This window comes from Rhea pennata, chromosome 23, assembly GCF_028389875.1.
Source record: "Rhea pennata isolate bPtePen1 chromosome 23, bPtePen1.pri, whole genome shotgun sequence".
Taxonomy (NCBI): domain Eukaryota; kingdom Metazoa; phylum Chordata; class Aves; order Rheiformes; family Rheidae; genus Rhea; species Rhea pennata.
Window position 1 is genome coordinate 8,926,554 of NC_084685.1, and position 13,660 is coordinate 8,940,213.

At 54.3% G+C, this 13,660-nt stretch overlaps 2 protein-coding genes across 2 annotated transcripts; one reads left to right on the forward strand and one right to left on the reverse strand.

Moving 5' to 3' along the window:
• Positions 1–5,075: 5,075 nt before the first annotated feature.
• Positions 5,076–8,842, forward strand: MANEAL (mannosidase endo-alpha like). Its single transcript, XM_062594180.1, has 4 exons — positions 5,076–5,508; positions 6,190–6,299; positions 6,695–6,771; positions 7,229–8,842. The coding sequence occupies exons 1-4, from the start codon at positions 5,076–5,078 to the stop codon at positions 7,863–7,865; spliced, it is 1,257 nt and encodes a 418-aa protein (XP_062450164.1). The 3' UTR covers positions 7,866–8,842.
• YRDC (yrdC N6-threonylcarbamoyltransferase domain containing) lies at positions 6,762–13,005 on the reverse strand. The gene is made up of 6 exons (XM_062593761.1): positions 12,873–13,005; positions 11,990–12,185; positions 11,471–11,585; positions 10,993–11,112; positions 10,149–10,291; positions 6,762–9,788 (listed from the first exon to the last, which is right to left on the reverse strand). Exons 1-6 carry the CDS (start codon positions 13,003–13,005, stop codon positions 9,725–9,727), a joined length of 771 nt encoding a protein of 256 aa, XP_062449745.1. The 3' UTR covers positions 6,762–9,724.
• Positions 13,006–13,660: the final 655 nt, after the last annotated feature.

Below are 13,660 nucleotides of genomic sequence, written 5' to 3' on the forward strand. Positions count from 1 at the left end.
ACTCAGACTGGGAAAAACCACGCCAGCATGGACTCTGGGTGCACCATGCACAGGCAGGACAGCAGCCTCTCCATCCTGCTCTCCCTGGAGCCGATCACCCCGCAAGCAGGCGGCGCAGCACAAGAGCAGCCCTGTGCACCACTCCGAGCACGGCCGGCGCAGCGCTCGCTCATTAGTGCGTTCAAGCGAGGGAACAGCCAGCCTGTGCAGATGCCTCCTCGAACGCTCCCTGCGGTGGCCGAGCACTATCTAGTGGTCAGAGATGAGGGCTCTGGAGGCTGGGCCATGTCAGAAGCCAAAAGCGGTGGGTTTAGCCCAGCTCACGGAGCTGCTATGACAAACCCATGTGGACAGATGTATCAGATGAAGCCAGTGGGAGGGTCGTTTAGGAGAAGGGTTATCTCCAGCAATGCAGCGGTGAAAAGTGCCCTGGTTCAGTATTTGGGAGCTTGTATTTCTGGGCCTTCTGCAACACAGGGTAGCAGGACAACTGCCACACAGATGGACTCAGGGGTGGGACTCAAAAAAATCAACCAAACAAAAATAATCCCACAGCCCCTTACAATACTGTTAGAACACTAAATTACAGGGCAAATGAGGAGACTTGATGGGGCAACATCACCATTTAGATGTGATCATTAGTCTTGAATATCCTAACTTGCACATCATGTGCCCTCTGCTCATTGCTTTCTAAATATTTTGTGGATAGATCTTTCTACCCTGCCTTTAGCTCCTTCACCTGCCAGTTCATAAATTAAATGTCACAGGCAGTATCCAAAGGCACAGAGGGAGAAGAGAGACAGCAAATTCTTTGGTCTGCAGATTTACATCCAGTGCCCTTGTCCCTGGCACCAGACACAGAACAGAAAGCTTTTCCTACCTCCCTGGAGCATCCAGCCCTCTGCAGTCTGACCTCTCCAAGCAGTCTGCAGGTAGCTGTTTGAAAGAAAATGACAGCAGCTACTTGTGTGATGATGGGCTGAACAGAGCAATTTAAAACTGTCCATCTAAAAGCAGTCAGATTTAGCCCTACTGTTTCCCTCTCTGCAGCTGGTTCTTAGTAACTCTAGTTTGCTCAGATGCAAGGATCTGCCAACTGGAAGGTCAAATGCACAGTTATGTCCTTTGCATAAGCAAATAAAAGAAATGACTCCAGAAAACCAAAAAGGAAGAACACCTCACAACCAATGTCCTGAGCAAGCTGGCTCAGCAGGGCACACTCACTGCCCCCACAACAGGCAGGTCTGAAATTAGATTAAAAAGCATCTGCATTTCAAGTAGATGAGAGCAAGTCAGAGGGACAGGGGGAAATGAAGTGTACCAAGTCACTGAAGAAGCCCAGACAGATGCGTGCTCATGAACATACATAGGCACACAAAACCCCAAGCATGAATCGGGCCTCCAAAACTATAACACTGGCCTTAAACAGATTTGAAAAATAAATGGTGGAAGAAGGAAGCATTTATTTGTCTTATAGTTTCTAAGCCATTAAAGTACTCTTGCCCCATGGTTTCCAACCTCTCCCTGCAATCAGTATATATAAGCTAACTAACTAAATAAATCCAGAAACTGGAGAGTTGAGACTGGATGTCCCTCTCCAGACCTTTGAGTACAGCATTTGTGTGCCATTTACACACAGACATGAAGTATTTCGAGAGCAAAGCCCATGCATGCAGAGTTCAGACTCCAGCAGCACTTGTGCCCCACACTCGCATGAGACAGAGGGCAAAGACGAAGTTCTGCATTTTACAGAGTAACTGCTTGTCTGAGCAGGGGGAAGTTTCCTGCTAGTCTGACAAAACTGGCTCTGGGCCATTCACAGCAGTCACATAACGGTGATGCACGAAAGGCAGTGGGGAGTGGGACTGAAGTAACTGCTTCAAACAAAAAGGTGCTGGTGTACCAGCAAGGCAGAAGCAGGCCTCACCCCCAAATCAGGGTTGGTCTACGACCAACAGAGAGAAGTCAGGCACAAACCAGAGATTTCTTTGGGAGCAAGTTCAGCTCTACAGTCGTGATCTGCAGACAAGCAGTTGGCAATAATAAAAGGAAGTACAGTGGTTCGCTGAATTGCCTCGAGAGGTCACTGTTGTAGGAGGATCAAGCAGCAAATACTGGGGCTGCATTTTTAAATGTCTTTGGCAAACTTTTGTGGCACTAGTTTCAGCAATTTTAGAGGCCACAACATACCCAGAACAACAGAGCAGCACACAGGATCACAGCAGAGCTAGCTAAGCATTTTCCCTGCTGCAGTGCCAGAACAAGACACAGTTCCAACACCCCTTGCCACCGGCTGTCCTACCAAAACCAGGCTGCAAACCAGGACCCAGCACACACTGCAGACAAGGAGCAGGCCACAGGGGCACAAGCTGTCACAGCCACCCTTGCCAGGCACAGTTCCCTGAGACTGCAGGTCTGTAACATGTCAGGAGACAGCAAAGCCTGTAGAGAAGAAGAATCAGCGAGTAGGAATTGCTAGAGGGATGTGTGAGAGAGAAAGCACATACACCACACCGACGTATGGCCAGGAAACAAAACATCCCAGCACAGATAAGACCACACCAGTGTTCTGCAAGAGCGTGTCGGATGGAGGGCAACAACCATGTCCAGGTTAACACCACTACACAACACACTAGCCATGGCCAGTTTGTTCTAGATGACGCTTCAGTGTTTAAAACATGAGGCTGTGCCTTGGAGTCCCAGGAACTGTATGTGGGAGACCTGCTGGTGTTGTAAAAACCCCTTGTGGGCACGCACAGCATGCCACAGCTTAGTGGACATGATCACTGCTTTATTTTTCCTTTTTTTTTTTTTTTTTAAATAACATGCAGTTCCCAGACTATATATCCAGTCCTACAGTTAAATCTTGTGCCCATCTAACCGAGCCAAAAACACACAAAGTTCTGAAAAAGCAAACTCCAAGCAATTTCTACAGCTCACTAATGCTTACTCCTACTCTCCCCAAAGAGTACAAGTCTGCATGGGTGGCTGTTGTGAGCAAACTGCCAAGAGGTTCCAGCACCATGGGGTGGCACCAGCCTCAGCTAAGCAAAATAATGGCAGCTGTAAATCTGCTGGGGAGCCACGAAAGCCTGTTCCTGATTTGCAGGCAATTTGTTCCCTCGACAGGTTTATCTCATTACCAAGTTTCCATTTAGCAGGAGTTTTATCGCCTGTAACATTTGTGCATAACAGATTCACCCAATTAAAATGTTATTCCCTTTAACGGCTCAGATAGTCACATTTCAATGTTTGCTGGAGTGCTTTCGTTTCCTCGAATAAGTTTAATCCTTCATCAGCCATTCGTTTCAAGTGTTTCACTCGGGAACCAAGCGCAGACAGAAGCCAGTATCTATCCCCTGCATTTGGCAGTCTCTTGTCTTTACCTCCCAGCCCAAACCGCAACACGATCAGTCAAAACCAAGCATTTGTTGTAGCAAGGAGCTGAGCGTCGTTACCCACTTCACCTTGTTTGAGCCCCCACAGAATCACCCACCAGCCCCAGTGCCACAGGCATTCTTCGGGCACTGGTCACCACATCACCCACCGGCCAAAATCCACATCAGAGGAGCCTTAGTCTTGTCAAGCGGACAACGACAAGCTCTGCGTGCTCTGAGGGAATTGCACTTCTGGTGGCTGCAGGTGGCAGTTTAACTGGAACCCACATAATCAATGACTGTTTAATAATTCACAAACCTTATTCCTGACACAGTAAGAGCCTGCAGTACATTTCCCCAAACCATCACCTGCAGCTCCTGGGATTAGTCTGCCTGCCCACCACACAGCTGCAGTGTGACCAGAGCTGGCCATGGGGCATCGATCAGCCCTCCGTGGACGTGCCAGGGCAGGAGCTGGCACCAGCGCACTGCTGAGCGACCCAAAGTCCTTGCAGCGCTACCCAAACGGAGACCACGGCCGGTGTGGGCAGCCAGCACCTTCCCAGAGAGCACAGGCACCTCTGGCTAACACGGGTCAAGGCGGCACGCTCGCAGTGCATTGCAGCAGCCCACTGGGGCATCTAACGTGGGAGGATGCTGCTGTGGGAGAGCAGCCGTGGCTGGCAAAGCCCAAGCACGAGGATCTTGGAAAGGAGGTAAGGACAACCAGGACAGGTCACTGCAGCACAAGACAGCGGACCCATCCCAGGGACACCTGCGTATCTGGGTACACCTGCATGGGTACACCCGTGCAGGCGCAGACATCCGCCCGGCCCAGGGACACCCGCCCGGCCCAGGGACACCCGCGCAGCTGCGGAGACCCGCCCGGCCCAGGGACACCCGCCCGGCCCAGGGACGCCCGGCCCAGGGACGCCCGTGCAGCTGCGGAGACCCGCCCGGCCCAGGGACGCCCGCCCGGCCCAGGGACGCCCGGCCCAGGGACGCCCGGCCCAGGGACGCCCGTGCAGGCGCAGACGCCCGCCCGGCCCAGGGACGCCCGCCCGGCCCAGGGACGCCCGCGCAGGCGCAGACACCCACCAGGCCCAGGGACGCCCGGCCCAGGGACGCCCACGCAGCCCAGGGACACCCGCCCGGCCCAGGGACGCCCGGCCCAGGGACGCCCGCCCGGCCCAGGGACGCCCGTGCAGGCGCGGAGACCCGCCCGGCCCAGGGACGCCCGTGCAGGCACGGACACCCGCCCGGCCCAGGGACACCCGCCCGGCCCAGGGACGCCCGTGCAGGCGCGGAGACCCGCCCGGCCCAGGGACGCCCACCGGGCCCAGGGACCCCCGCGCAGCTGCGGAGACCCGCCCGGCCCAGGGACACCCGCCCAGCCCAGGGACACCCGCCCAGCCCAGGCACGCCCGCGCAGCTGCGGAGACCCGCCCGGCCCAGGGACGCCCGCCCGGCCCAGGGACGCCCGTGCAGGCGCGGAGACCCGCCCGGCCCAGGGACGCCCGCGCAGCTGCGGAGACCCGCCGGGCCCAGGGACGCCCGTGCAGGCGCGGACGCCCGCGGAGGCGGGGCGGGCTGCGGCGCTGCAGCGCCGGCCGCGGCCAGCAGGGGTCCCCGCCGCCCGCCCGCAGCGCCCCGGGGCCGCCCGCAGCCGGGCCGAGCCGGGCCGGGCCGGGCCGGGCCATGCGGCGGCGGCGGCGGCGGGCCGGGCTGGCGCTGCTGCTGGCGGCGCTCTTCGTGCTCGGCACGGCGATGGCGCTGCGCGCGCTGCGCGCCGCCGACGGGCCGCCCGCCGCCGCGCCGGGGCTGGCGGCGCCGCCCGCGCCCGCGCCCCGCCGGGCCTCGGCGCCGCCGCCCGCCCGCGGCCCGGCCTACGACCTGCACGCCTTCTACTACGCCTGGTACGGCAGCCCGCGCTTCGAGGGCCGCTACGTGCACTGGGACCACGCCACGGTGCCGCACTGGGACCCCAAGGTCTCGGCCAGCTACCCCAAGGGCCGCCACCGCCCGCCCGACGACATCGGCTCCAGCTTCTACCCCGCGCTCGGCCCCTACAGCTCCCGCGACCCGGCCGTGCTGGACGAGCACATGGCGCAGCTCCGCGCCGCCGCCATCGGTAAGCGCCGCGCTTCAGCACCGCCCGCGCGGACAGCTCCCCGCCCGGCCCGGCCCGGCCCGGCCCGGCCCGGCCCCCCGCGGCCCGGGTCAGCCCAGCCCAGCCCGGACAGCTCTGCGGCCCAGATCGGCTCGGGTCAGCCCGGCCCGGCTAGCTCAGGGACCGTGCCTGGCCCGGCCGTGCGGGGCCACGAGGCCACCCAGCCGTGCTCCCTTTCCTCGGGCACAGCAGGGGCTAGCAAGCCCCACACGCCCGGCAGCGATGCCCACCCCTGCTCTCCTAGCCACAAAGGAAACACTAAGCCACACGGGATGTCACCAGGGGCCAAAACAAGCCACATCCCATTTTGGGGGTACTGTGATACCAACCATAACCTACTATCAGCTCAGAAAGCAGCAGCACCCCTCCACGTGCCCCCCTCAGCACGTCTCCTTACTTTCCATTGCACAGATCATCCAGTACGCATCCCCGCAGACTGCTGTTAGTTATAAAAAGACACCTGCAGCTATCTCAGAGCCAGCAGTTCAGACTGTATTTTGGAGGGTCTCCTACCCAAGTCTCAAACACTGTAGGTCTAAAGTTTTAGAATGACAAGAAATATTTCAGGTACTGCTAATGCATAGGAAGGGGAAAAGTTCAGAATAAAAACATTAAGATCTGCCCTATTACACACCTCTGCAGGAGTGCTGGTTTTGTCATGGTACCCACCCGGCCTAGCAGATGACAACGGGGAACCATCAGACAGCCTTGTGCCATTTATACTGAATGCTGCACACAGATATGCCATAAAGGTAAGGATCTTGTCTGTTATTTGAAACCATTAAACTAACTGCACAACTAAAGCTGTGCTTAGGTAAGGGCCCTCCTCCTCACTTTCAGTTACTGCATTAAAAGACATGAGCACTTAAAAATAACACAAGTGGAATGATTTTTTCAATAGCTAACCACAGAGCTTTTGTCTTCTTAATAAGTAGGATTTTCAATTTAGTTTTCATTAGCATTACTCAAAACTAGTGAAAGCCCTGGCCTCACTGAACAGATCGCTGTATATGCTTGCATCATGAAGGGGTCCTCCCAGGCTACCTGCAGGCCTTTACAAAGGAGCTAGTGTCTTCTGTGAGGTCAGACTGCAGAGAAAGCAAAACAACTATGAAAAAAATAACCACTTTCATGGTCTCTTTTGAAGGTTGCCTTCCATATCCAGCCATACAAAGGGCGTGATGACCACACCGTGCATGAAAACATCAAATACATCATGGACAAGTAAGTTTTTCATATAGGCTAGATCTAGCTGTATAATATTGCTTTAAGCACAAAAACACATGCAGAACTTTGAAATAAATGCAAAATCCAAAAAACAGGCCACAGATGAAGGAGCAATCCAACAGGGAAAAACTGAGCGGGTGTAACAATCAAATCCCCCTTCCTCTGACACTTCAATATCTTGCCTTCAGAACCAGAATTTGCTCTCTTCTACCCATGTTTCTGAGGTGTTACTGTAGGCTGGCACGTATATCCTTTCTTTCAAAAGAAACAGGCACAGGCAACAGAATTAAGAAACATTCTCATAGGTAAGGAGATAAGGGTTCCAAAGAAAAGTTCTGAGCATGGAGTCCCTGTGAGGCAAATCAAGTTTCAAATCATGCATGCTTTATAATGAAGATACCTGATGAGGGCTTATTACCTCAGTCACTGGAACAGCTTTGTGCTCTCTCTCTAGATATGGATCACATGCAGCTTTTTATAAGTACAAGACCAGCACTGGCAGGAATCTCCCACTGTTTTATATCTATGATTCCTACTTGACACCAGCTGAATCGTGGGCCAACCTTCTCACACCATCAGGCTCCCACTCTCTCCGCAGTACTGCTTACGATGCTGTGTTCATAGCATTGCTAGTAGAGGAAGGACACAAGCATGATATCCTCTCCGCAGGGTATGATGGCATGTACACATACTTCGCATCCAATGGCTTCTCTTTTGGCTCATCCCACCAGAACTGGAAAGCGATCAAAACTTTCTGTGACTCCAACAACCTGATGTTTATCCCCAGTGTTGGCCCAGGCTACATTGACACTAGCATCCGCCCCTGGAACAATCACAATACTCGGAACAGAGTGAATGGGAAGTACTATGAAACAGCTCTGCAGGCTGCTCTCATGGTCAGGCCAGAGATAGTTTCCATCACTTCTTTCAATGAATGGCATGAAGGCACCCAGATTGAGAAAGCTGTACCCAAGAAGACTCTGACACGTCTTTATCTAGACTACCTTCCTCATCAGCCTAACATGTATTTGGAGCTGACTCGCAGGTGGGCAGAACACTTCAGCAAAGAGAAAGAGCAGTGGTTGATGTGACTTTATTTGTCTTAGTGAGAAAGAATTCCCATTGATAAAGCTGCATCAGAGAGGAGTGCTTAAGGAAAAAACACCCGAGAAGCAGCCACAGGAGTGAAGTCTCTGTGCAGAGCATTCAGCCTCCTCAGGCAGCTGTATGCAAACAGCATCCTCCACAAGTACCCCAAGGATTGCTTAAGCCCTAACTCTGAAATCCCAAGAGGAAGTGTTACAAGGAGCAGAGAATTGATCTTTAAGCAGCAGTCCAACCTACTCTCTTGCAGATTTAGTCCAGATGACCCTTTCACTGCTCTTCTGGAATCTTCACAGGGCTGCTGGCTTATGGGCTGGAGAGCTGATCAGTTTTTCTTACAGTGCGTATACTCTGTGGTGTTTTACGTAGTTAGCTGGGTTCCAGCATGTATTTTACCTGATGCCCTTGGCCCACTACCTGCAGTGATCATATATCCCCTCGCTCCACCAGTAGCTCTGACAAAGCATTTCCTCATCGGCTTAATGAAAAAAAAGGAATAAAGGATCCTCTAAATTTAGATGAAACTAAACCATGCAATTACATACCCTTTGCTTTATGCAAGCTCTTTCATACCAAGGAGTTCTGCTTTGAGTGTTGTTCCTGTGTCCCACTGTATCCAAATAACTGAAGATAATTAGAGCTGGAATGCTAGACCATTTAACCTACTGTGCGCATTGGAAACCAAGGAAAAGCAATGATCTATCCTAAAAGCTCTTATCTGATTGTTCAGTGTTACGTTTTGACAATTTACTTCTGAAGTTTTATTTTCTTCGCAACCAAGGAACAAAAATATTTGCAATAAAAATACAATTGAAAATACCATTAATTTGTGCTTTGAAGGAAGGTCAGCACACAGAAGTTTCCCCCTTTTTTGTGGTTTTAATCACGCATGGTCCCTTCCAAATTAGCCATTAAAATTCATTTACACTTGTCTGTCAATAAAATGAGAAGTGGCAGCTCTGCATGTGAGACAATGCTCTATTTATATATGCCTATGGTGTGTCAGAAAAAATCAAAAAATAAGCATAACAAAATTATGCAAGCTGCTTAGCAGTTTTAAAATTATTAATAGCATCACAAACTTGACTTTTCCTTGAAGAATAAGGAACTTCACCTCATTCCGTATTTACTTCAACTTAGCACTGTGCCCAAAACAAAGAGAGGAAAGTCCACATAAGAAACTGAAGATCAACACATTAAGAGCTTGGCTTCATTCCTCCATTAGAAGGAAGTGAGGTCTTCCAGTAAATCTAAGCAACTCATAACTAGATAGGGAACTGAATGCTGTGGGTTCGGGTTTTCTTGTTGTTGTTTTTTAAGCATTTACAGTTTTATGTTAGTAGCAGGTTTGACTGCATTTGGAACAGAGAAAACCAGCTGGAGAACAACATACCTACAACATCATGAGAGTCTGAATAACCATCTTATGTTGTTCCATCTCTGTTTTTCTTTTGATGCAGATACAGTTAAATAAACACATTAAATAATTTCTAAGGGGAGAGAGAATCAGTAACACTACCTTCATCTTCGCACCCTGAGAACAGCCTCATGTTCAAATTATTTTATTTCAAAGGCCTAATCGTCTTAAGACGGACATGGGTATTTGGGAACGGTACATCACCACAAAGAGGTCAGTATAAATCCTGGGTTCATTTCTCAGACTGTAGCAGATATGACACTAACAGGTACCCATTACCTGTTGTTCTCATCATCCTTTGTCTGGTACCTCGGCATAATCCATCAACCTTATTAAACAAGGCCTTTAATGTTCCCTTCCTGAATGCACAGGCAGGCACACAGTGCCCAGCTTTACCAGCTCTGCAGAGCTTCCTCAGAGTCTGAAGTCTCAAGATGATTCTGGTATCAAGCCATACTTCTGCCTCAGGATTTCAACTGTAGATGTCAGTGCACTGTGGGGGGGAAAGCAACTGTCAGAAAAAGGTTCTTTTTCAGGATTCAGCTGCTGAATTTTTCTGTGAAACAGCACTCAGCTATGGACACAAATTGCATTTTGAATCCAGGAGAACATGAACTACAGAAACTAGGGTGTTTCATGTAGAAATCGCTAGACAGGGGTCTCCTGGGCTCAGAATTTGGAGTATTCTTTCAGGATTTCTGAGTATGCTGGCAATTAAGCTAAAACCATCACTGAGAAGATTAACTAGTGTGGGAAAATAAGCAAAACATTACCCATCCTAAAAACATGACCCTGAAAGCTTCTCTTTGGAGTAAAGAAAAAGCTACAGTTCCATTTAGCAAAGAGCACTCACCAGCCAGGGCGAATGATGCCGAATTTCCCTGACACCGATAAGTCAACCACAGTCGACCCCAAACGACATTCTGGGCTCTGGACATCCCCTACTGGGCCTCCATCAATGATTAAGGACAACTGAGGCCAAAGGTCTCTGAATTCCTGAGAAAGAGATGTAGCAAACAATATAAAAGATGGTTTGTAATGATGTTTACTAGATACTATCGGACCTTCTATCATCAAGGGAAAGACACCTTTTTCCATCATGAACATATCCCTAGTTTGATAACTGAGAACAGATTTATCTTACATGTGAAAAAGTTCCCAAAGGATCTCAGGCTCAGGGCTTCTTAGCTACATCACTATTTTTTAAAGCAGCTAGCAGAGTGCACAAAAAAAGCTAGAACTCTATCAAAATGCTTGGGGACAAGCATGGAGTGTCCATTTGGTACTATGCCTAAATATATACCAACACAATGGTCAAAAGCCTTCGAAAAAGACATTTCCTCAAGCCAAAGTTAATTCCCAGGCTGCAAGGAACTGTACAGAGAGCCATAGTCTCATTCTAGAATCATTCCTCCTACAGCAATTTCTGTTTTCTACATTGCAGAAGCTGTGCATGAAGCTTTTAAATATTACTTTCCAGCTCTGCTCTTCCTCTGTTTTTAAGGTGAGGATGACAACAAGACAGCTACCGCACATCACAGATCTGTGGGTTGTTTTAACTACTGACTAGAGACTTTTAAAAGATAACAGCAGTGCTGAAGAAATTCTTGTTTTACTGATAAAGCTGGCTTGCAATTGGAGGGCCTGGGAATCTGCGAGTTTACCACAATAATTTCAGAGTAAAAAAACAGCCTTACCGAAACCGTCAGTGTGCTTGCCTGACAGCTGATATTTGCACTTGTTAAAGCTAGTGGTCCAGAGCAAGCTCGTGCCAGCTCCCTAATAAAAGGGTGGTTTGGAATACGAACACCAACCAGCTACAAGGAAGAAGAGAACATGGATTTACATGCGGTAAGTAGAGATTATTTTTTAATCTTGCATTGTCTAAAGTCCTCTTGACTGTAAGCTGATAGTAAAGCAAATTAATATTTCAGCATCTGTTGCACTAGGCAATTATATGCATGTGCCTTCATAAGTTAGCATCTAACACTGGATTATACCATGTTCAGGTAAGTCGCAAGAAACACAATAGCACAGGAACCAGCTTCAAGGAAACATTAATCACTACTAAGCACACTAAACACATGTGAGAATAAAAGTTACTGCAGCAGAAGCAAAAAATATAGAATGCTATAAAGCAAAAACACATAGATGCATCCCATGACAAAGACCTACCGATGTGAAAGGATTCAAGTCTTTATTTAGTTCTTCTGAACGCTTTAAGACCAGAGTCACTGGTCCTGGAAGCAGATCCCGCAGCAGCTCATCTGGCACATTCACATGGCAGTATCTACAGAGCAAGAGGAGGCCCATGAAAGGCTGCTGCACAGCTCTTCACAGAGACAGCTGGTGCTGCACGTGCTGAGAAGTGGCCAGCTACAACAGAGCCCTTTCTCTTGGATCTCATGCCCTCCAGTGCACTAAGGAGGGAACAGATTTCTCCCTACCACAAGTTCTACAGAGTTTAGGCAACCACAAACCCCTCTTTAAAAGTTTTATGCTTTGGGGCTCTCAGAAGCCCAAATCTATTTTCAGATCACACCTCTAAGCCTCACTTACAGGCGTTTCTTTAGCACTGAACACAGGTTTTTAAGAGAAGCGGGTGAACGGCTGCGCAGGCCGAGCAGCCACAGCGCAGAGGAGAGGCCGCGCAGGGCTCCCCCGCTGCCAGCAGCAGCCAGCATTGCGGCTCACCGGTAGATGTGCTCCACGTCCCCGAGGCAGATAGCCAGCGGCTTGCTCCCGTTCCGCCCCTTCAGGCCGTAGATGCTCCGCACGGCGCCGGGGTCCTGGGCCAGGCAGGCGACGCCATACACCGTGTCCGTGGGCACCGCCACCAGCCCGCCCGCCTGCAGGGCGCCGACGGCGGCCGCCACCGTCTCCCGCCAGCCTGCCACGCGCCGGCAGTCAGCGAGGGGCCGGCCCGGAACGCCGCCAGCCCCTCAGCACCTGCCCCCCCGCTCCCACTGCCTCCCGCCGGCCCAGCCCAGCTCTGCCGCTCCCTGGGTTTGCCCCCTCCCTCCCGCGCCGCCTCCCGCCGCCCCCAGCCCCGGCCCCTCGCCGAGGCCTCCCGCCGGGCCCAGCCCACCACCTCCCACCGCGCCCGGCCCCTCGCCGGGGCCTCCCGCCGCCCCCTGCCCCGGCCCCTCGCCGTGGCCTCCCGCCGCCCCCTGCCCCGGCCCCTCCCCCCGCGCCCGGCCCCTCGCCGGGGCCTCCCACCGCCCCCTGCCCCGGCCCCTCCCACCGCGCCGGGCCCCTCGCCGGGGCCTCCCGCCGCCCCCAGCCCACCACCTCCCACCGCGCCCGGCCCCTCGCCGGGGCCTCCTGTCCTGCCCGGCACTGCCGCCTCCCGCCAGGCTCGGCCCGGCTCCATCCCGTCCCTGGGTCTGTCCCCCGCCGGGCCCGGGCCCAGGCCCAAGCCCAGCCACGGCCACGGCCGCCCGGCGGGGGCTCCCGCCCGCCTCAGACCCGTTGCTGCACCGGGCCTGCCCCCCCCCCGACCGCGCCACCTCCCGCCGGGCCCAGCCCCGTCCCCCAACCGAGGCCTGCCGCCCCGCCCCAGACGCCCTGCTCTCACCTCGCGGGTCGGGTCCCGCCGCGCCGCCGGGGAGCCGCAGGCGGGAGCCGCAGGGGCGCCCCGGGCCCGGCGGCCCCTCCGCCACCCGAGCCAGCGCCGCCACCGCCAGCGCCGCCCGCCGCACGCGCAGCATGGGCGGGCGCCTTCCGCTTCCGGCGGGAACGCGCTTCCGGCCGCGGGGCGGGGCGGGGCTAGAGGGGCGGAGCCGGGGCGGGGCGGGGCCAGAGGGGCGAAGCCGGGGCTAGATAGCGGGGTGGGGCTAGGGGCGGGACCGGGGCGGGGCTAGATGGCGGGGCGGGGCCAGAGGGGCGAAGCCGGGGCTAGATAGCGGGGTGGGGCTAGGGGCGGGGCCGGGGCGGGGCTAGAGGGGCGGTGCCGGGTGCGGGGCGGGGCCAGAGGGGCGGAGCCGGGGCTAGATAGCGGAGTGGGGCTACGGGCGGGGCCGGGGCGGGGCTAGATGGCGGGGCGGGGCCAGAGGGGCGGAGCCGGGGCTAGATGGCGGGGCGGGGCGGGTCCGGGGGCGGGGCTAGATGGCGGGGCGGGGCCAGAGGGGCGGAGCCGGGGCTAGATGGCGGGGCGGGGCCCGGAGCCTCCCGCGCGCAGCCATGGAGGCGGCGGGGGAGCGCGCGGGGCCGCCGCGGGACGCGCCGGGCCTGGTGCGTGGCGGGCGGTGGGGCCGGGCCGGGAGCCCGCGGCCGGCAGCGCCCCGCAGCGCCTGTGTCTGCCGTAGGTCGAGCAGCTGCGGAGCCTCCTGCGCCGCCTGGAAGCGCGGCAGCGGCACCTGCGCG